Source organism: Motacilla alba, chromosome 4A, assembly GCF_015832195.1.
Source record: "Motacilla alba alba isolate MOTALB_02 chromosome 4A, Motacilla_alba_V1.0_pri, whole genome shotgun sequence".
Classification (NCBI taxonomy): Eukaryota; Metazoa; Chordata; class Aves; order Passeriformes; family Motacillidae; genus Motacilla; species Motacilla alba.
In genome coordinates, this window is record NC_052045.1 from 16,867,406 (window position 1) to 16,889,849 (window position 22,444).

Here is a 22,444-nt window from a genome sequence, read left to right on the forward strand (position 1 = left end):
GCACTCTGGCTTTGGCTTATGTCCAATGTTAACAGAGAAAAAGTATTCAGGGGCACCTCATGCAGAACCACCAAGTGAATTCTCCCTTTCTGCTTGCCAGTGTAAACCACAGATGCCATGTAAAACCAGCACAGGAGCAGGACTGTGCCCAGTTCCACTGGTCAGAGATTTTCTCAGTTGCCCTCCTAAGCACAGGAGTCTTGTGCCAGCACTGTGCCACACTGTGGGATTGTGACTGTGACCCCCCTGTAGTGCTAATCCTGTAGACTGGGGCAATTATCCTGGCTTTTTTTCTTTTATTCTTTTTTTTTTTTTTTCAGTTGAGCCAGATGATTTTGATTTCTTGGTACAACTGGATTCAAGGGGAAATTTGCATCCTTCCAAACACCACCCCCAACCTCGCCCCTCTAAACCTTTTGTTTACTGATTTGCTGACCTATCCAGGGCTGGAATCAGCACCTCGTTTTCCCCTCAAACACAGCCTGTGAGCAGACAGCTGATGGTGAGAGTGAGAATCACTGAGGCAAAGTTACCGTGAAGGGATGGAACAAGGCACTAGGACCTAGGAGGCGTCTCATCCACCCTGGCAGGAATTTCTTGCTTGGAGCTCAGACAACAAAGGCAGAGTGAGCCGGGTTTTCTTTCTCTGAGCATCTCCACCCTGCACGCTGAAAACCGGTGAGTAGAGCTTTCCCGAGTGACTTGCATGCAGAAAAGTAACAGAAAGGAGGGATATTTTCTCGCTGCTTTACAGCATCTGCAGCTCATTTTAAAATCAAAACCCCTGCATCCTCTGATTCATTCCCGAAGTTGCTTGGATGTTTCATTGTTCAGTGCATGACACCAGACTGAATCTACCCCGGCTGGCATCGTGGGGGGAACGTTCCCAACTTGGGGTTTCTGTGTGGAATGCCTGCATTGTCATCTGCCTCGCTGCAGCCCGGGGACAATGATTTTTTCTTGCATGGGTCACGCTGACATTGTAAAATACAGGGAAGGAGCTTCATTCCGGCGAGTGTAAAGGGCGGGGATGAGATAGCAACAGCTTTTCCTGGATTTATACCTGGCTGCCAAGTGCTGCAAATCCCCTTTCAGCCCTGTGGTAACATGAGAACCACATACATGAGGTGCATGTGCCTGGTGCTGCTGGGGAACGACAGGGTCTCTACTGCAGCGCTGGGGGGCTCCTTCTCCTTTTGTGTTGGGGTTTGGTGCAGGAGAAAGGTTGTTCTCGAGCATAAACTAGAGACAGTGCACAATTCCTGCTCGCTGGGTGTCAGCTCCAGCCTCGGCTTTGCAGTGCTGGAAGCCCCCGCGCCCAGAACAATGAAAGGTGAGGAGCAGGGGCGGCGTGTCCCTGGGGCACGGGCACTTCCAGCTATTAAATCACCAAGGGCTGGAAGCGGGGGGTGGAAATAGCCCCTTTATTTTCTCCTCCTCATTAAACGGGAGCAAAAATGCAATTCAGAGGAGGCTCGGGCTGAAAAGAGCTTACCGAAGCCGCGTTTCAATGACAGATTTTTCTTTGCAGTCATTTCTTCTTGGAGATGTAGGCTGGTCCTGGGAATTGATTGATGGGCTAGGAGGGGGCTGCGGATAGGGGGAAGGGTGGGCTGGATCTCATTGCTAACCCTTATTGAACAGCCTGTCACAAAGAAACTGCTTATTCCCCTGTGACCATTCTTTCATAAATGCCAGTTTATTCTAATGTTAAACATTCAGATGCTCTGGGTCCTTCCGTGATTCGACAGATTGAAGGGCTGACTTACTGGGATCTCCTTGTTTTCTGTTGCCAAAGGAAACCTCACAAGGCTCAGAGGTTTAATTCATTGCCAACTGGTGTTTGGATGAGTTTTTTTTGGGGCCGAGTTGTGATTGCCATGTATCCCTTTGGCCCCAAGTCCCAATTTGCTGCACTTTGAAAACTCCCAGGTGCAGGAGCAGGCAGCTCTCTGGAAACGCGTTCCCTGCCCCCAGCAGTTGGATCCCTTTCAAAATGCGAGGACCCCTCCTACTCTCAGTCCCCAGAATCGATACAAATCTGGGTCAGGGGAGGGGGCGCTTCCCAAATGCGTCTGTCCTGCTCCAGACGCAGCCTTAGTGTCGTTTTGCTCTCCGGATCGCGGCTCTGTCGGGCTCTAACCCGTCCCTTTGCCCTCCTTCTCTCCCCATCTCCTTCCTACCCAGCTTCAGATCTTTAGGGTTCACCAAACTATGGAACTTGATTTTGGACACTTTGACGAAAGAGACAAGGCGTCCAGAAACATGCGAGGCACACGGATGAACGGCCTGCCCAGCCCCACTCACAGCGCTCACTGTAGCTTCTACAGAACCCGGACCTTACAGGCGCTCAGTAACGAGAAGAAAGCCAAGAAGGTGCGTTTCTATCGCAACGGGGACCGCTACTTCAAGGGGATTGTATACGCCGTGTCCTCCGACCGCTTCCGAAGTTTCGATGCCCTGCTGGCCGACCTGACCCGCTCCCTGTCCGACAACATCAACCTGCCCCAGGGCGTGCGCTACATCTACACCATCGATGGCTCGCGGAAGATCGGCAGCATGGACGAGCTGGAGGAAGGTACCGAGCGTGGCCTGCGAGGGGAGCAGGGCGGGCAGGGGCTGCGCCGCTCGGGGCTGCCCGGCCGCTCTCGTCTCCCCGGCTCCGGGGGCTGAGCCCGCTGTGCCCTGCGGGGCGGGGGCGGTGCGGCTGCCACCCCCGCCGTGTCCCCAGCGCGGTGCCGGGGTGCGGCCGGAGGGGTGTGTCCGTGTGTCCGGCTCGCGGCCGTGTCCGTGTGTCCGGCTGGTGGCTACGTCCGTGCTTCGGGGGCTGCCTCAGGGTGTCCCCACGTCTGTCCGGGCTGGGTTTCCCGGGGGGTGGGTGGGGATGAATGGAAAAGGAAGAGGGGCTGAGGTATTCCTGTAGCGAGATGCGGGATGGGGTGGGAAGGGTTTGTGCGCTCTGTGTGGGGGTTTTTGGGGTATGGCACACACGGTGTGTGAGCACAGGGCTGTGGGAAGGGTTTGTGCGCTCTGTGAGGGGGTTTTTTGGGTATGGCACACACGGTGTGTAAGCACAGGGGTGTGGGAAGGGTTTGTGCGCTCTGTGTGGGGTTTTTGGGGTATGGCACACACGGTGTGTGAGCACAGGGCTGTGGGAAGGGTTTGTGCGCTCTGTGAGGGGGTTTTTGGGGTATGGCACACACGGTGTGTGAGCACAGGGCTGTGGTCAGGGCCGGGCGGGCACCTGGGGGTGTGGCGAGGGGTGCTGGGGTGCGAGCGGTGTTTGGAGGGCGCGGGGGTCTCAGTTTGGGGAGCCGTGCAGGGGTGTGTTGGGAGCACACGCAGCCTGATTAGAGAGGGGATTTAATGAGCGCGGCTTGTGAATGGAGAAGGGCGTTTTGGACAGGTTGTGCTTGGTGAAATTTGGGGGTTGTGCGTGCGGCGGTGAGGAGGGTAAATTACGGGAGCTGTGAGGGTTTCTTTGCGCTGGGGTTTGGGCTCGGGGCTGTGGAGGTGTGTGTCGGGGGCTCTGCGGGTCTCTCAGAGCTGTGTGCACAGAGGGCACGGGGAGTTCATGCGCCGCACACGAGCGCGATCCTGCGGGCGCTGTTTGAAGGGAGCCCTCGCCGGGCTCGGGCAGCGGCTGCGGTGCCTCGGGGGCAGTGCGGGGAGCATCCCGGGGGCGCTCGGGGCAGGGCCGAGCGTGTCCCCGTGTCCCGAGGGGGTGTGGCCGTGCCTGCTCCCCTGCGTGTCACTGCGGGGTGAGGGATGAGCCTAAAATCAATGCTGCTCGGAAGGGTGCCCTGGGGGAAGGTTCGCTCCCGTGGAGCTCAGCTGCCAGCCGTGCCCCAGCCTGGGGTGCTGCCCTGCTTGCCGCCTGTGCCGGCAGGGTCAGGACAGCCCCTGGGACGGGATTGCAGGGATGGATGGCCAGTCGTGCCCCCTTGCCCCAGGCAGGACCGCGGGGCGGCTCTGCCAGAGCCGGAGCGGGGTGCAAAGGGGGCACCCGCAGCCGCGCTGCTTTCCTCTTCCCCGAGCAATTCACTCTTTGTTCGGACCTGGAATATCCTGTTGCGGGAGGGGACGTGCTCTTCCCTTTTCCTTGGCGTTTTTCTCCAAGCAGACATCCTGGTCAGTTTGGTAACTCCCGAAAATCCACGAGGCTTTTGCCTTTAGCGAGAGACAATGGATGTGAGTGCGTGAGGCATGGACTGCAGGGGCAGCCTCGGCTGCGAGTCATTGTGTGACCTTGACTAAAGCAGCTCTCCCTCCAATTCCTTCTCTGTCAGGCAGGATACTCATCTCCCCAAAATACTTGGCGGGGACAAGGACGTGGAATAAATCTTGGTTTCCACAGAGGAGTTTTCCTGGGTGGAAACTGCTGCCTTTCGGAGCTGTGATGCTTCCTGCTGGAGTTATTCTCAGCCCATCTACAGCTGTCGAATGGAGGTGTGGCCTCCCTTAATTTTAGAGATTCTGCCATGTTTCATTCTGGTCTCTTAATATGGCCACAGCCTTTCTCTAATGGCAGCTCTCAGTCCTGCTTGTCCTAGGTTTTATGGAAATCTTCAGAAATAACTCCAGGAGAAAATGCAGTTCTTTATTCTCTTTTCACACTCTTCATCCTCTTATACTCTTCCTGCATTTTGTCAGTGAAGTTAAGAAAGCTTTAGTTGTTACACCTGCCTTTAAATGGGTTTTTCTGCAGGTAAGGAGGTACCTACTTCGTGAAAATACATTTTTCTGGTTGAGGTACAGACAGGAGATGCTGGCCTTTGGGTTCTGGCTTTGTTCTGCCAAAATGGCATCTGGGAACAGCAATGAAGAAGGGGCACTAAACCCAAAATGGGATTGTCTGTGTGGCTGTGTCCTCAGCAAAGCCTCATCTAGGAAAATACATCCTGAGCAGAGTGAAGACAAAGGAATCCATTTTTGACCATGCCAGAGTAGGTCTGCACGCTGCTATTGATCTCATATTTCTAGGGGTGACCTACGCTGCTGTTGTTGAAAAGCAATTTACAACACCGTGGTTATAACCAGCCCTTGTGGTGAGCTCTGCCCTCAGCTTGGGTGTTTGCATAGCTGTCTACAAAATACCTGTGTACCAAAATGCCTGCATGAAACCCAGAATTTGGGAGTAATTCTGCTGTGACGCTCAGGAACAGTGCACACACAACCAGGGCATGTCTCTTATCAACTGGCTTTCTGCTTGGAGACTGAGGATAACCAAACCAGTGCTTGTTGCTATAATGGGGCTATTTTATCATTGCAATTTCCAATAAACAAGTTGAATCTAGGAAAAGTCATCAAAGAGGCTCATCTCAGTGGCTCGATGGCAAAAACTTGTGAATTACTGACAATATTTCACATCATGTTCTAAGTACCTGATTACTTCTAATTGAAGTACTTGCCTAGTGTAGCCTGAGTGCACTTCTGGAGGGCAGAAAATGATATTGCACAATATCCCAGAGACAGACATTTCAGGTGAACAAAAACCATGTGGTGTGCAGCTAATTAACTGGGGCTTGGAATCACCCTTTTGTTTTCCAGCCCCAGAGCTGCTCCCTGGCACTCAAGGTTACCCCCACAATGAAGTGAACAAGTGAAGTTTTTCACACTCTTTTCTCACATTCCTTCCATCAGTTGGGCTGAGCCTCTTGGTCCTTTCCTGTACTGCACCCTAACATCTCACACTTTGGAAGCCCTCAGGGCTCTGTCACACAGGTGCCTTTTGCTGCCAGCTGAGCTCTCCCTCACTGGTCACGGGTGCTTTTTCCATTCTTTTCCAGGGAGCTGTCTCATCTCCCAGTGACCTTCTCTCAAAATCCTCCCACCTGATCATTTTTTCTTCCCCTTTTCAGTCCTAGCAGCCATCTTCCACCACTGTAGTCATTGTCTCAATCCTCACTCCCTATTTGCAGCATTCAGCTTTAATAGGAATAAATAACATAAATAATAAGCTCTAATAAATAATAGTAATAAAAATACAATAATAATAATAAAAAGCTGTAATATAAGTAAATAATGCACCTGCTGATGTTGCTTAGGACTGCATCCCTGCTTAATCTCTATGCTGGTCAAGTGCAGGGCAGCATCCTGTTCCAGCTCATCCTTCCACTCGTGTCCCACTGCCTTGGCTGGGTCAGGAGTGGATGTTGGCCCAGGGTGCTGCTATTTGTGGTGGCAGATGAATTTTTTGGGAAAGAGCACAGGTGGGCTTTATTCCCCTTCATATGGAATTGGTTCCAGTGAGCAGGGCTTTGGGAAGTTGATTTATGTAGCTGCATTTTCTGGTGAGTCACTTGTAACTGATAATTCTGTGCCTTGTGCTGTGATCAAACTTGCATATGAAAGATGCTAAAATAATCATGTGCCATCCTTTCCAGCCTTTCTCATGGTGATCATAGAGCAGCTTGCATTTCATCCAAGTTTCAGCTAAAATTTAGTTCCTTTGCTATCTGGATGTGGTCATTTGGTTCATTTTGAGCCTCTTCTTGTAGACTTGATGTGATGAGAAGTTGTGCCACCTCAGCTCTGATTATTTTTTGTCCTTGAATGGAGGGCTGGGTGGAGGTGGAACTGATGTTGTGCATTGACTTCAGCAGCAAAGATGGCTCAGGAAATGCTGCTCTTGGCCACTTGTTCCAGTCCCCATTGTCCCATAAATTAGTTCTTTGTGAGACAGAAGGTTTTTTGGTTTTTTTTTTAGCCCTCTCCATAATTTTTCTGCTTTCCCGTATTCACCTTCTTGACATAATGAAATGGACAGTGAGGCACAACCTGAGGGAAGGCAAGGCACATCCCAAGGGGGATTTTATGCCCTGTCCTGGGCTGCTTGTTTGAAATTTGCCCTTGTTTCAAATCAAACACAAAAGAAAATGAGTAGGATTTGTTTTGCTCAGTGTGGTTTTATTGCAAATGTTCTTGGGCTGTGTGAGATATTCCACAAAGTGATTCCAAGCTTTTTGTATCCTGTCATGCCCTTGGGAATATTTTCCATAATCTTGTCCAGGAGTATTTAAAGTAATCATAGGAGGGGCTCCACCCTGGACCAGAAGAGTCTGGTGTGTGCTGGGACTGAGGGGTTTATAGGAGACATCCTGGAATCTCCACCCAGTGTGTGTGTTCCAGTTTGCCTGGAAAAGTGAAGTTCCTGTAGTTTCACACTGAAACCTTGGTAACCTGTGGAATTGTTTTCTGTGGGTGTCTGTTTGCCTGATGGCTCAGCTAATTACATCCTCCATCACAAAATTTCTCCATGGGGCTCTGTTTTATTTGCTTGCTCACCCAGCTAGGTGCAGCCAGGACTGGTGTGGTCCCAGGATTCTTTAGGGGCATCATGTGGTTCTGAAGGTGATTTCTAACCAAGCATTTCTTCCACTTCTCCAGCAGAACAAGAGGTGCTTCTGTTCATGGAGGAGCCAAGGGAAGGGAGCTCTTCCAGGGCTCATTTTGCCATGCTGGAGCAGGTCTTTTTAATTGGAGTAGGTCTTTTTAACTCATGAAGCAAGTTCATGCATTTGAAACTCAAGGCCTCCTCCAACACCATATGGAATGAACTCTGCAAGGTGTTAAGTCCACTTAATTCCTGCTGCAGCCCTGGTAAATTCCATGAAACACAAAAGCTGGGCACAGGAGCACATTCTCAACTTTGCAACTGCAGATCTAACAGCCAGAATAATTGACTGCTGCCCACAGAGACTGTTCCTGGAATAACTGTTAACACTTAGACATTCAAAATGGCCTCAATCCAGCTTTCCTGATTTTTCTCAAAAGACTTCTGCCCGCAGTTCATTATCCTTGGAAAGTTGCTGGTGCATGCTGAGGAAGGATAACTTTTCCTGAAAGCACAGCCTGTCATTTTTGGTATTGTCACAGGGAGCTGCTGTAAGAGGGTTGGAGGATTAGCACTCATCTGGAGCTTAGGGTTTTTCTAAGGAACCTTCTCCAAGACAAACCTTATATTTGCTGAGATCATCCCTTCTTTAGGAGCTGAATAATCTCCTTGTGCTTCCATCAAATCCATAGCACTGGGATGTGTCATGCACTTGAAGCTGGAGTAATTCTGTGTGATGCAAGCCTGGCTTCAAATGGCAAATATGATGGTCGTGACAGGAGGTCTGAGGTCTGCAGTCAGCCCAGCCATTGCTGAGGGCAGGCAGGAGCAGTGAGGAAACGCCCTGGCTGGTTTGGTGGCACGATAGGAATTGTGACACGCCTGGGGCACCCTGGCGTGGTGGCAACGCTCATCCCCCTGTGGGCTCTGGCTCTGCAGTGGAAAAGGGGCATCATGCTCTGAGCTGGCCCTGCACTGAACCAGCACTGTCCTTGGCACCACAGGGCTTTGGTCAGGATGATGCTCCCCAGCCCCAGCGCAGGAGTGTGGCTCTTTGGGGCTCCCTTTTTGGGATTTGTTTGGAATTAATGATGTGGCTGTCCATTGTACCTTCTCTTGCTTGCAGTGGGATTTCTGCACAGCTGCTTGCTGGCCGAGACGTGTTCCTGAAAATATTTGTGCACAGATTTTTGTGCTTAGGGCTGGGGAGCAATGCTCTTCTTGGAGTTGTTTCTTTTGCTCGTGACAAGATCTCACATCCTCTTCCCATCCCTTCTGTTATGCTGAGCACATCTTCTGCTACCACGCTGTGTCTGTCAGTCATAGTTCTGTGGCTGGCACAGTTGTACACCTTGGCTTCTCATTACAGGCTTAGCACAGGCAGATGTGGCACAGAAACCCACAGAGAAACCACTCCTCCCTCCGTGGTAGCTCTATTCCCTGTAAGATTTCTCTTCTTTATCATCTCCTGGCCACATTGTGCAGTTAAAAGCTGCAAAGTTCACAGGTCTCCAGCCCGTGCTTGCTCGATCCTGCTACCACCATGGTAAGGTCTGGGTAAAACTCCACTGTGGGAGGTGAAATATACACTCTGGAAAGTGTGTTCCTGGCTGGCAAATGCTGGTGCCTCCGTGAGGAACTTGAATGATGATTTTGCTGCTATTTGAGGGTCATAAACTAAGTTAGGGAAGACATTAGTTGAAGTGGTTTTTAAATGAAGTTAAAGCTTCAGGTCACATCCTTAGGTCAGGGAGGGAGGAAAGAAAAGCTCCTCTTCCCTGGAGCTGTGCTGCTGTGACTGCAGAAATGATGCTGAGAAGAGCTGCTGCTCTGAACTGCTCTTCTGGAGTGTCTCTCCAAGGAAATTTCTCTCCAGTTTTAGAGTTTTAGAATTGAGTACAGCAGGGATTTTATTTGCTGGAGTTTGGGCTCAATGAGACAAAGGGAGAAAGGGCAGATTCCATTTTGCAGTTGTGAGTGTGAGCGCAGCTCGAGAGGCCAGAGCGTGGATCTGCACAGCTGCCCAAATCACATCTGTGGAACAAACCCTACAAGAGCTCTGCCTTCGTGCCTCTGCTGCCTTTGGTGTACAGTGGTGTAAATCCACAAACAGCTGTGCTGTGCAGTGAGCAGCTCAAAGGGACTCAGCTGGAACTAAGGGTAATGGTGCTGTATCAGACAGATCAAGACTCTCTTCAACTTACTTTTAAATATGCAACTTGTTAATGGAAAATATTCTCCAGCACCTCAGGTGTCTACAGAACACAGTGCAAACGTGTGCTTTCTTTCACTGTGAAAATAATACAGATGAAGGTCAAATGCAGATGAAAGCCAAGCCTTGCCACACTTCAGTGGCTGACAGTTTATTTCTGTTTTTCAGGTGGGGAAGCAGAGGTGGATGTGAGGTCAGGAGCTGGCACAGGGAAGCTGGGGTGACAGCAGCATTCAAATCACTTACTCTTAGTGCTGCATTTAAACAGAGAAATCCCTTTTCTCAGAGGATAATGCACAGTTCTGCTGAGCACACTTAGGAGGGCTCTGCTGCCCGGGGATTATGGGCTTGGGAGGGCTCAGGTTCTTAGGATGGTTAATTCCTGGGAGCATTCCAGACTCCTTGCTGCCCTTCTCTCAGTCGTGAAACTGGAGAGAAGCCTGGACCTGCTCTGCACCAGGTGTTACTTGGCTGCAGCAGATGAATAAACCACAACTTATCACTTATTAATCAGAAAGATATGAAGTATTCAAAGCTTCTGGAAAATGATATCCCCAGAGGGAATTTTGTATAATCCGTGGTACTCTGGGGGTATATTTGGGTTTTTATTGAGTCAGATTCACAAAATGTTGGGGATTAAGGAGCTCCAACTATGGGCAGGGCTGCATGGTTGGTTTATTGAGGGGTGTTGCTGTCAGCAAATTGAGATTTTTACTGTTTGTTCAGGCCAACAGAACCTGCTGGTGGGATTATTGTTAGTTTGGGGTACACCCACTGACAAAAGGCCCAACTGAGTGCTCATCACACACCTTGTCAGCTCCCTTCTGTGTTTGTATTCCATCTTTAGAAGGGGAAACAGAATATCTGCTTCCTGTTGATCAAGGCTTTTGTTCATTTTTGTACAACTGATGGAGAAGAGCTGCAGTGGGTGATGCAAACAGCACAGCTGGGCATCCTGGTGGCAAACTGGGTACAAAGGTGGGGTTAAACTAAGTGAGAATTTATTTTCTGTGGCTGCTTGTGACATCACACCCTGGTCAGTAATGGGACAGAAATACACAGAGTGCTGTTATAAGCCTGTTAAATCCTGTTTATTGTGTGTCTCTTGTGGTCTCACCATGGGTTCTGGTGCCTCTATCAGAGGTGCAGTTTCGTCAGCAGAAGGAGCTCCAGTATGAGCTTTATCCTGGGCATGTTACGTGCCTGAGCCATGTGAAAATCAGTGGGATGTTTGGAAATCCATATTTTGCAAACTGGATGTCAAATCCTGTCCTAGAGATCCCTGGGTGGGAAGCCAGACTTGTCTGTGGGACAGGCTTTTCAAATATGTCTGAGCCTTGGAGTCTGCAGTCAGGGACAGACAAGGAAATGCAGCCAATCTGTTTTTGGTAAAGAAGGAGTTTATTCTTTTAAAAAAAATGTCTTTCGAAATAGTTAAATCTGTATTTTGATTTCAAACTTATCATAGTACATGAAAAACTTAATTCTGTAAGATCAGACAAAGAAAACACCAGAAGAGACTAAAATCCTGCAGGTCATGCCTTCAGTTCCTATTAAAATTTTATCTAATGGCGAGACAGAAGCTTCTTCCTCCAGCAGTGAGTGACTTTTTTTCAGTGCAGCCTGAGTCATTTCAGACCAGACAGCTACATTCCCTTAGGGATACTGGTTTACAGTCTCATTCTAGTAATAACTCTACCAGCATCCATCAGATTTGCAGGCCCAAAAGAAGCTCCTGCAAATCCTTTAAGGTGCTTTTAAAACCTTGGATAGATAGGATCCTGTAAATTACAGACAAAGCCTGAAACTAATTTTGGGTGGGATAGGGAAAGGCTTTTGGGGAATTACTAAAAAGACCCTGTAACTCTTCTCTGCCGTGTCTAAATTTGGATTTAATATATTTTTGGTTGGTATCAGCCATGCAAATCAAGGAGTGGTATTTGGTGCAGTGTTTAATCTCAGCTGCCACTAGGTCTGTTCCCTAATAAACCACTGATGCTCTAATAGTGCATATTTGTTGTGCCTGCTGGATTTATCAAAGCTACTTTTAGTGGAGACTGTTCAGGACAAGATTTTGATTCTTTTTCAGGCGCGATGCAGAAGGCACTTTGTGGGTGAGTGCTGATGTCCTCTTGGCAGGGAATGACACACTGAAGTAGCACCTAGGTCTGTAAAGTTAAAGGGTAGCAAATTTATAAAATAATCGAGGTGGTCAAATAAATTTGGTGTTCTGAAGCTCTTGGAACTTAACTGCATCTTCAAGTACCTAAATACCTTTATAACTCAACCTCTCTCAACCCCCGGTTCACATGATTGTATGTGTTTGCTGATGGCTGACACGCTTACTTTGTGGAACTACCAGCAATATTTAAAATAACCATAAATATAGCATTAAAACAAGGCAGAATGTTTTAAGAACAAGCTGTCGTGGGAGTGCTAATGGAAACAATTATCAATGGTTGGCATGATTCACGGGGGAAGAGCACAGAGCTGGTGCTTACTGTCGAATCTCCTTTCTTCCTCAAGGGGAGAGTTACGTCTGCTCGTCCGACAACTTCTTCAAGAAGGTGGAGTACACCAAGAACGTCAACCCCAACTGGTCTGTCAACGTGAAGACCTCTGCCAACCAGAAAGCACCTCAGTCCCTGGCCAGCAGCAACAGTGCCCAGGCCAAGGAGAACAAGGATTTCGTGCGCCCCAAGCTGGTGACCATCATCCGCAGCGGGGTCAAGCCGCGCAAGGCCGTGCGCGTGCTCCTCAACAAGAAGACTGCCCACTCCTTCGAGCAGGTCCTCACTGACATCACTGAAGCTATCAAACTGGAGACAGGGGTGGTCAAAAAGCTGTACACCTTGGATGGCAAGCAGGTAGGAGGTTTTACAGATGTTATGTCTTTTTCTTCCTCTCGTCGTGCGGCTTTGCTGACTCAGAGCAATTCTTGAAGCCTAAAATTAAGCCGAGATGATTGCTGCCATCTGTTCCCTTAGAAGTAGGGCTTCTCATGCCAGTGGTTAGGTTACTAAATTTTCCCTGATATTAATACCAAGTGAAGAATGTAGCCGTGGGTCTGGGTGGAACAGATGCTTGCCCTGCACGCCGGCGTGCGGTGCGTGTCCTCTGGGCCAGCTAAATAAATAACAGGGGGACTTGGGCTCACAGCCACCAGCTGATCTGGCTTTGGACCCACTGGAAGAACTCTCCAGCTTTGGCTCCAATCAGTGAAAACGTGTTGCTTGACTTTCCTTGCTCTCTGAAGGCTTGCTAAGATAAAGCAGTTGATCCAAGCATGCTCTTCTGGCCAGCTCCAGAGTGAGCAGGGAAAGTGTGGAACTGTGGAGCATTTCCTTGACTAAATGCACGAGGAGGTAACGTGCAGAAAGAGTCAGAAATATTTAGCAGGTCATCAAAATGTGCTTCATGTCTACATGTTGCTGGAACTGAAGGAAACATCTGTCTCTTGTTAGCAGCTACACAGCAACGAGCCATTTCGTACTGCTGTATCTATGAAAAGCCTTAAAGGAATGTGGGGGATCATTTTTAGAGCTGGGAAGAGCTAGATTCTTCAAGGACGATTCTGAGCTTGATTTAACATTTCTGTTTATTGTAATTGAGGAACAATCTTATTTTTGTCACTATTTTTCCTGCTCCAGATTCTGGAGTCAGGCAGCACACCTCTTGTGTGGGTTTGGATGCTGGCTATTCTAGGGATTGATGGTTTTGCATTAAAATAACTCTGTCCTGTCTCTGGAGAAAATTATTCAAGAAAATTATTCAAGTACTCTGTCCAAGGAAATGCAGATTTTACAAATAAAAATGTTCATCCCAAATGCAGGTTCCTACAATGTCCTGCACAGTCCAGGAGTGTAGTGTAGTTCCTGGGAGAGCAGCGTGTCACTCTGACCTGATAGTCTGGTGTCCCTGTCCATGGCAAGGGGCTGGAACTAAATGATCTTTAAGCTCCCTTCCGACCCAAACCATTCTGTGATTCTTGCTTTGTCCCATCCTGTGTCCTGCACTGTCTGGTTCCAGCTTCAGATACACAAAAAATCCCATCTGTCTGCCAAAGCTCTCCTTTCCACTTGTCTCAGCACTTTTCCTTCCTCAGATGCACAGTTTGAACATGAGAGGGTGCTTGTCCATAGACACAGTAACCTGCTGGAAATGGGCAGTGACACCAGGACAAGTGCGCTGGAAACCTTGGGAGAGACCAGGGAAAGAGGAAGGACATTCTCAAATGACCTGTGCTGCCTGAGGTGATCACACCTGGGCACAGGCCATACCCTTTGGGTCACAGCAGCTTTGCAGAAGGTTCCATAGCTGGATCTGGCCTGAGAGCAGCTCCCTGCTCATGCTGACAGAGAGTCCTGCTGTTCTCCCCGCTGGGAAGGAGGATCTTAATCTGAACCTGTGAGTGGCCTCAGTTCTTTGAGAGCTGCTGGCAGTTTGGGGGTGAGATGTTGCTTTGGATGGTGCAGAAACAGGGATGCTCCATGAGCTTCCAGCAGAATGCTCTCTTCTTCCCCTTTCAGCTGTTTACAGCAGCAAGTGGTGATTCCCTTCCACCTCTGGCTGGAGAGCAAGACAGGATCAGCCCTGCTACGACATTTAACTTGTTTCTTTGGCTTTATAATTCACCATTTTGTGAAATTAGATATTTGATTGCATGTTGGAGACGTTGCTGGGAGATTCAGTGTGTGCAAATGTACACCCAGTAATGCAGCTATTGAAAACAGCGAGACTGTGATTTGGCAATTATGGGATGTTTGGTATTTGTTTGCAGCACCAATTGCTGTTGAAGCTTCCTGAGGAGCAAACCTGGTTCACCAAGGCTTTGTTTTTAGTGGAAGGTTTCCTTCAATGCTTGTTCTTTATTACAGATGTGTGTTCTTAGTGTGGAAGTCAGAGCTAGAAGCTTATGCTGGCTCTTAGGGTTTCCATGACATACTGCTCCATAAAATCTGACCTCCTGACATGACATTAGGGGGTTTTGCATGTCTGATGCTGACATTAGAAAGAGATTACTGCAAGCGTGATTCTGACAAACAGCGCTTTATTTTCAGGAGGAAATATTCATGCAGAAATGCAAGCTGCTCAAAGCTGAAATACTGACAAGAATCCTGACAGTCTGTCTCTTTGAGTGCCATCAGAGGCACGTTGCTCCCTCTGTTGTGAAATGATAAATTTACAAAAGGAACGTACAAAGGGAAATCATCCTGCCTCAGTCCACGAGCTGGAACTTAATGAGGGGAGATGATTATTTTATTTATAGGCATTTCCATAGTGCTCATCAGTGCAGTTATCAAGATGCTTTAGAAGTACAGACAGTGGTGGCAGTGACAGGGTGGTGTGTGAATAATTACATTTCTGTGCACTGCAGACCTGCTGCAGTTGGAGTGCGAAAGCAGCTAATTGAGAGCTGGTGGGCTGTGTTTGAATAAATGTAGCACTCAAAACAACAGTGGGGTTAGGTTATTTTAATGAAATTGTGTCTTTTTATGTCTTGGGTTGGCTAGAGAAATATGGCCCTTGAAGCTGCTAAATTAGCATCTTGTGTTTAAGTAGTTTATTTAACTTGCACATATTTCTAATGTCTGTACTCAAGCTCCTTCCCTCCCTGGAGCAAAACATTACCTCTTGATGCACACCCCTGAGCTCAAAAGGTTTTTCAAATAGTTGACCAAAAATGAGCATGGCAGGGGACCACAACAGGGATTTAACTTTGGAACTTCCATGGCTTACAGGAAATGGAGTGGGTAAGGGAATTCAGTGCATTAAACAGATGCTATAATGGGCCAAATTCAGTACTTGGTTCTGTGACTACAACTGCTGTAGTGTTGAGATGTGCAATACAGACAATTAAAATACACACATTCAGGATTTAATTTGGTCAGGCCTGTGGATCATGCTGGGAAACAGTTATTTTGGTCAATTCCTCCTCCTTTTTTTAACTCTTAGTTCTACCCAACATCCCAAATAAGTCTGGATGCCTGGGAGCACTGGCTGCTTCACAGACACACGATGACAGTTCTGCCTCACGTCGTTAACAAACCAAATTAGAAAGCAGAATTTGAGACCGTGGATGGAGTTGCACTGGGACGTTTTGAGTGCAGTGGGCTGGGCTGGACTTTGCAAAGGTTGTGTGGATTTCCTGTGCTGCTCATGCTTGAGCTGCCTCCTCACCATGGTGCGCAATGGGCCGGTGTTCTCTGGGGCAGAGGAGGCTGCTCCAGCCCTGGCAGCCCCGTGCTGCTGCTGTCAGCACCTTGCTTTGCAGGTGGGCTCTGCCTGCATCCCTTCCTGCTTCTCAGGGACCTGTGAAAGCTCATGTTCTGTGCACCCTGAACTTCTCTTTTCCTGCCCTGTATTTTATTCCAAGGTCTGTGAGTTGTTCAACCAAGTGCCTGAAGAGATGCAGTGACACAAATCAGTCCCTTTTTTCCGGTCGTTGTCTGAGTTTGGTGATACTCTGAAATTCATCAGGCATGTCCAGTTGTACTTTAACAAAGATATTCTTTCGTGGTGTGGAATTTCCTTTTTCTCCAGCTGTTTTATTGCCATGCCTTAATTATCTAAACACCCCATTGTGTGACCCAACAGTTATCATCACCAAAAAATAAGCAGAATAGGGGCTGTTCATAGCAGGGAGAGCTTGTATGCTTCAGCTGCACATAAATAGAGATATTCTGGTCAACAAGCAGGGAACAGATTGTGGTTTTAGCCATGATAACATGCAGTGATCTCCCCTGGCCTTTGAAATCTTCAAACATGGGGAGAAGTTGCCCAGACACAGTGCTGCTGCTCCAGCTGAGTGTTAGCTGTCTCATCAGATGAAATTACATCCATTTCCATATGTCAGGGCACTTGTGACTGCACTCCCAATAGAATTTCCAGTCTTAATAAAATGGTCCCCTGTAGCAGCCTTAGCTTTGATAAGGATATCAAGTGGCAGGTGATGAGGGGAGTTCATCCTGTGTCTGCAGAGCTGATGCCATGCCCCGGGGGCCAGCCCACCTCTCCTGGCCAGGCAAGAATTTGCCATTTCATTTTAGATTTCCTGCACTGAGGAAGGGCAGCAGCCACAGAGGGAGAAGCAGGATGACAAAGCTTACAGCAAGTTTAAGGTTGGGACTTTGTGATCAAATTCAATAAATTAGTTGATAAAGCATCTCCTACATACTGCACTAAGGCATCCCTACAAGTTGCACTGGAGAAACCATACTTTGGAGTTGCTGCACTGATTTTAAGCTGGTATTTGAGAAAAAAAAGTAAAAAAATAATCAATCAAGTGTTGATAACAGCAGTGGACCAAACTCTTCTAGGATAATGTAGATTTATTGATTGTATTAATGAAATTGTATCAATGAGACATGAAACAAGGTTGTGCTGAAATAGAAAAATGCCTCCAGCAGCTGTAATCTGTAACTGGTGCTCAGGAAGGAGGTGACACCTGTGTGACTGTGCCCAGTGACATCTGCACTGCTGGAAGGTCAGAGGGAGCCTGTTCCCTCCAGAGCCCTGGCAGGAGTTAACTCACACCCTGAGGCACCAGGTCCAGGGTTACCAAGTGAGCAAATTGCTTTGTGTTATTGCACATGTTGAGGAGAAGGATCACAGAGCAACTCCTCCCTCTAAGTTGCTGGCTGCCCTAAGTTTAGGATGCTGAAGAGCTGCCTTGGAGTGACCCCAGGACACACAGTTCCATGCTCTGGTGTAAAGCTGGAATTCAGCCTCAGAGGAAATAGGGGGGAAGAGCAGGAGAGGGGAGCAGTGTGTTCTGTATCCCACCTTCTGTAAAGCTCCTGCAGCAGCCAGTGCCAAGGGGAGTCCCACCTTCCCTCCCTGCTGCACAAAGCTGGGACAACAACGCCAGATCTGGTTTGCATCTGCTCCCCAGCCCTTTCCTCTCGCAGCTTCTTCTGAGATTTGCCAGGCCCCGTGTAAATCTCCCATTTTGATAGCAAGAGTCCAGGTCTGGCTGGGCAGAGGAGCTGAGCAGGCAGGGTCCCAGCCCACACCACTCAGGATGGGGATTAAGCCCAGCCTCCCTCCTCGCCAGGGCTGCTGCAGATGCTGTGGCTCGGGCGCTCGCGTGAGATCACTGCCCTGCAGCAGCAGGGAGTCATGCAGGCAGGGTCAGTAATTATGTATGGACTGGAGAACTTCTGAACCCAGCCACTTACAGAGCCAGACAACACAGCCTAGTTCTCCATCTTCAGGGAGCTCTCAGTGCAAGCTGCAGCCTCAGCTCTGCCTGATTCATGCAGTGACTAGACACTAACACAGACAAAACCAATTAGTCCGCAGGTATCCCTCAAGGATTTCAGCACTCACCAGAACGAGCAAGCCCAGCTTCCATGAGTGTGTATCTAAGTACTTAGGATAAAATATTCAGAAGACTTCCTGAGATGTTATTTAGAAACCTTATACTTATTAATTTCTGTTTCCTCTGGGTCTGTGGGCCACAGAATCTGGGTGAAGAGGGGCCTGTCTGGAGCACTGTGAATCCTAATTCCTGTGCTTCTTAAAGCAGGCACAGCAGCTGAACTCTCCATCAGACCTGTCCTCCTGGTTAACACTGGTGTGGTGTCTGACCACTCCCCAAGAAGACAGGTAGTGATGGAAACAGGGGGAAATGGGTTTAAACTGTCAGAGGGCAGATTTAAATTAGATATTGGGGGAAAAAATCTCTTCCCTGTGAGGGTGGTGAGGCCCTGGCACAGGTTGCCCAGAGAAGCTGTGGCTGCCCCACCCCTGGCATCATCCAGGTGGAACTAAATGAGCTTTAAGGGCCCTTTCAAGCCAAATCATTCTATAATTCTGTGTGTAGAGCAAGGAGAGGGAGTGCAGGACAAAATCATCTTGCAGACTTTGCTGGGTGTTTTGCCATTGCTTTGCCTCTCTCTCAGGCTCTGGAGGAGGTGTCATCCCCTGCCTGCCATGCACAGGGCTTTGTGTACTCACTGGCACAGTGCAGATCCTGGCTGGGGTAAAAATCTCTGTAAATCCATTTTTTCTCTCAAGGCAGCGAGGCTCCCAGTCCACAAGCAGGCTCCAGAGTTGCTGTTTGCTGGAAAAGGTTGATTTTAGAGCCATGCACTGACCATGCTGCACACGAACACCTGCTCCTCGTGCCACAGATGGCAGGCTGTCAAAATTATTGAAAGATGCAGTCAGAGCTGACCTGGTGACCTGGGAGTGTTGGCCCCTGGTTCTGCATCCTGGTGCTATTCACACCCCGAAAGAGACGTATGCTCAAAATTCAATCCTCAGTAGCATCTTTATTTTAGCAGCTCTCTCTGTCATACAGAGTGACATGTTCCCTTTTCACTCTGAATCCCAAGAGAGAAGAGGATTATTCACTGTAGTGCCAGAGGGTTTATCTTGGAATAAATGGGCTGAAAATGAGCAAGGGAAATAAGGCTGAATATCTGGAGCTGTGGACAGGCCAGGAAAGCCTTGTTGTTTTTTCCATTGTGAGTTTGTGTCATTACATGAAACTTCAGTTTCTGGTTCCTTTTTGATGCTCCAGCAGCAATTCCAGTGTGAATGAGAGTCCCTCCTCTGAGAGGGAGAAGGTTACACTTAAAATATCCTGAGCAAGGATGGGGATTCTTGTAAATGTCTTATTTTGGTCACCTGGAGTAATCCAATATGTGAATTTCCCCTGTTTGTAATGGGGAAATATCTTGCTTATTCTGAATTCACAGAATAAGCAGAATTCTGTGAATCCTGTGTTTACTCTGCAGTTCCAGGGTCCTTAGTGTTAGGCTGTGAGTGGCATCACACATTATTGCTGCTCACCTCTCCTACCTGCAGTAGCTCAAAGGTTGAGCAAACACCCCTGAACTCCCTCAGGGGACACGCTTTGAGGATGTCCTGGTGGTTGGTGCCACGTTCCACATCTTGTTGCAAGTTCACCTCTTTTCCTTGACTGCCTGAAACCATTTCTTCTTTTCCCTTCCCTTACTGGCCTTCAACCAAAAAGCTGTTTTCACTCAGTGGCAGGCAAGTTATGAGACAGTTCACACTTTTCTCTAGGAAAGGCCTGCTCTAGGTGTGAATAAAGGCAAACAATCAGGTAACAGAGGCTGGGAGAAATGCTGGGATAGAGCTGTCAGCCAGCACAACAGCATTTCCTTCTTTCTTGCCTCTGAAACTGCACATGGGCTGAACCAGTGATGATCCCTTTTTGTGTCTAGTACTTGTATCTTAATGGACCTTAAATATTAATGGTTCTGTGAGTATGAGAGGTTTTCAAAACCCTCCTCACCCTGTGCCAGTGGGCACAAAGGTGTTTTTTGGCTCAGTAAGGGAAGGAGTGATAGCCTTGCTTACCTGCAGAGGATGCAGCCTCCATCCACCCTCAGCTCTGCCAGGAGTGGCAAGAGACACACAGAAAAGTGTCTCATAACAGGGTGTCTAAAGGAGCTGAGGAGAAAAAAAAATAAAAGTTGGATGCAATCCCTGGAGCTTTTCAGAGCTGGCCAAGGTAGCCCTGCACACGTGGGGAGGTTCAGAGAGGAGCTGTGAGAGCTGAGGGCTGTCCCAGTGCTCCTCAGGCTGCAGGAAATCGATGAAAACAGAGCTGGAACTGCAGGCCTGCTCCTGGAGATGTGCTCAGGCTGAATAGGGAGGAATAAGCAGGGCTAATAAGCAGAGCATTCACTGCTCCCAGCCACAGGCACACCCTGTTCCTTGTGAACGTGCAGCCAGGCCTTGCTGGGTGTTATATACTGGATATTCAATAATAATCTACACTATTAAACCCAGTTCTAGTTCCCTGGTTAACTGCAAGCACTGTGTGTGTGAGTAAACATGTTTTTATCTGTATAAATACATTTTACTAAGTGTTGCACAACACAGCTCTGCAGGTCAATTTGCTGTCTAAGCAATCTTAACTCTTCCTGTAGTTAAAGAATCCCAGGGACTGGGGTTGTTGTGCTCAGATATCCTCGAGCCACGTTATTGTTTTTATTCCCTAACCCTAATAAATCAAAACCAAAGACATCTCACTGTGGTCTTTAACTGCACTTTGAAAATGTTTGCTTACTTTTACATTGTTCTTTGATATAAATGCAAATCTCCGTGTTACTAATAGCTTTTAAATTATCCACATAATTTAAAATATGAAGGAAATTAATGTGTATTAGCTCATGGCGCTTTTGTATTTTTCTATCTTGAAAAATACCTCAGATCAAGGATTTTTCAGCTAGAGTGGCTGCAAAATCTATCCTACCTTTTACTGTTTCTTTTTTCCTCTTTTTTTTCCCCAAATGGGGAATTTAGTTATGAACAAAACCCCAGCATGGGGAAGATGAGATAATGTGCCCCATTCATTAGCAGGATTTTTCCTGGGGATTTTGCTCCAGTCAGAACTGGCATGAGAGGTCAGTCCTGCCAGTCCTCCCGCTCTGAGCTCTGTTATCGGGAGGACAATGAGCTCAAGGAGCTTTGATTGGCTCCACAGGAATCATTATGCAGCCCCTGAGCCTGCGGGGCAGCCGGGGAGAGCAGGACTGGGGCTCCTTCCTCCCTGCCCTGCCCTGCCCTCACCATCTGCTCCGTGCTGCCTGGCTGCTGCTGCATGCCCTGGGGCTGCAGGACCCACTGCTTGGGTAGTGGGCATCAACCCCTGGCTGTGGGCATCCGTCCCTGGCTGTGGGCATCCGTCCCTGGCTGTGGGCATCAATCCCTGGCTGTGGGCATCAATCCCTGGCTGTGGGCATCAATCCCTGGCCGTGGGCATCAACCCCTGGCCGTGGCCATCAATCCCTGGCCGTGGGCATCAACCCCTGGCTGTGGGCATCAATCCCTGGCTGTGGGCATCCGTCCCTGGCTGTGGGCATCAATCCCTGGCCGTGGGCATCAATCCCTGGCTGTGGGCATCAATCCCTGGCTGTGGGCATCAATCCCTGGCTGTGGGCATCCGTCCCTGGCTGTGGCCATCAATCCCTGGCCGTGGGCATCAATCCCTGGCCGTGGCCATCAACCCCTGGCTGTGGGCATCCGTCCCTGGCTGTGGCCATCAATCCCTGGCCGTGGGCATCAATCCCTGGCCGTGGCCATCAACCCCTGGCTGTGGGCATCAACCCCTGGCTGTGGGCATCAACCCCTGGCTGTGGGCATCCGTCCCTGGCTGTGGGCATCAATCCCTGGCTGTGGGCATCAACCCCTGGCTGTGGCCATCAATCCCTGGCCGTGGGCATCAATCCCTGGCCGTGGCCATCAACCCCTGGCTGTGGGCATCCGTCCCTGGCTGTGGCCATCAATCCCTGGCCGTGGGCATCAATCCCTGGCCGTGGCCATCAACCCCTGGCTGTGGGCATCAACCCCTGGCTGTGGGCATCCGTCCCTGGCTGTGGGCATCAATCCCTGGCTGTGGGCATCAACCCCTGGCTGTGGGCATCAATCCCTGGCTGTGGGCATCAATCCCTGGCTGTGGGCATCAACTCCTGCCCATGGGCATCCATTCCCTGTCTGTAGGCATCAATCCCTGGCTGTGGGCATCAATCCCTGGCTGTGAGCATCAGTCCCTGCCCATGGGCATCAATCCCTGGCTGTGGGCATCCATCCCTACCCGTGGGCATCCATCCCTGGCTGTGGGCATCCATTCCTGTCTGTGGCCATCAATCCCTGGCTGTGGGCATCCATTCCATGTCTGTGGGCATCAACCCCTGTCTGTGGGCATCAGTCCCTGGCTGTGGCCATCAATCCCTGGCTGTGGCCATCAACTCCTGCCCATGAGTATCCATTCCCTACCCATGGGCATCCATTCCCTGGCTGTGGGCATCCATCCCTGCCCATGGGCGTCAGTTCCTGGCCGTGGCAGAGCAGTCCAAGCCCCCACCTGAAGCCCCTCCCTGTGCTCCTTGCAGAACAGTTTCTGGCTGCAGGTG

The 22,444-nt window shown here is 49.2% G+C and overlaps 1 protein-coding gene across 7 annotated transcripts in view; it reads left to right on the top strand.

The window, feature by feature from the left end:
- The first annotated feature begins 460 nt into the window (after positions 1-460).
- DCX (doublecortin) overlaps positions 461-22,444 on the top strand; it is a 78,439-nt gene continuing 56,455 nt past the window's right edge. The window contains exons 1-3 of one of the 7 annotated variants that reach the window (XM_038122691.1): positions 461-678; positions 2,188-2,578; positions 12,075-12,415. In XM_038122691.1, the coding sequence (XP_037978619.1) occupies positions 2,215-2,578; positions 12,075-12,415 (705 nt within the window). In that variant the 5' untranslated portion in view covers positions 461-678; positions 2,188-2,214. Of the gene's footprint in view, positions 679-726; positions 1,334-1,680; positions 2,579-12,074; positions 12,416-22,444 lie in introns of those variants that run through there. The other 6 variants (XM_038122694.1, XM_038122695.1, XM_038122696.1 and 3 more) reach the window with 6 other exon arrangements.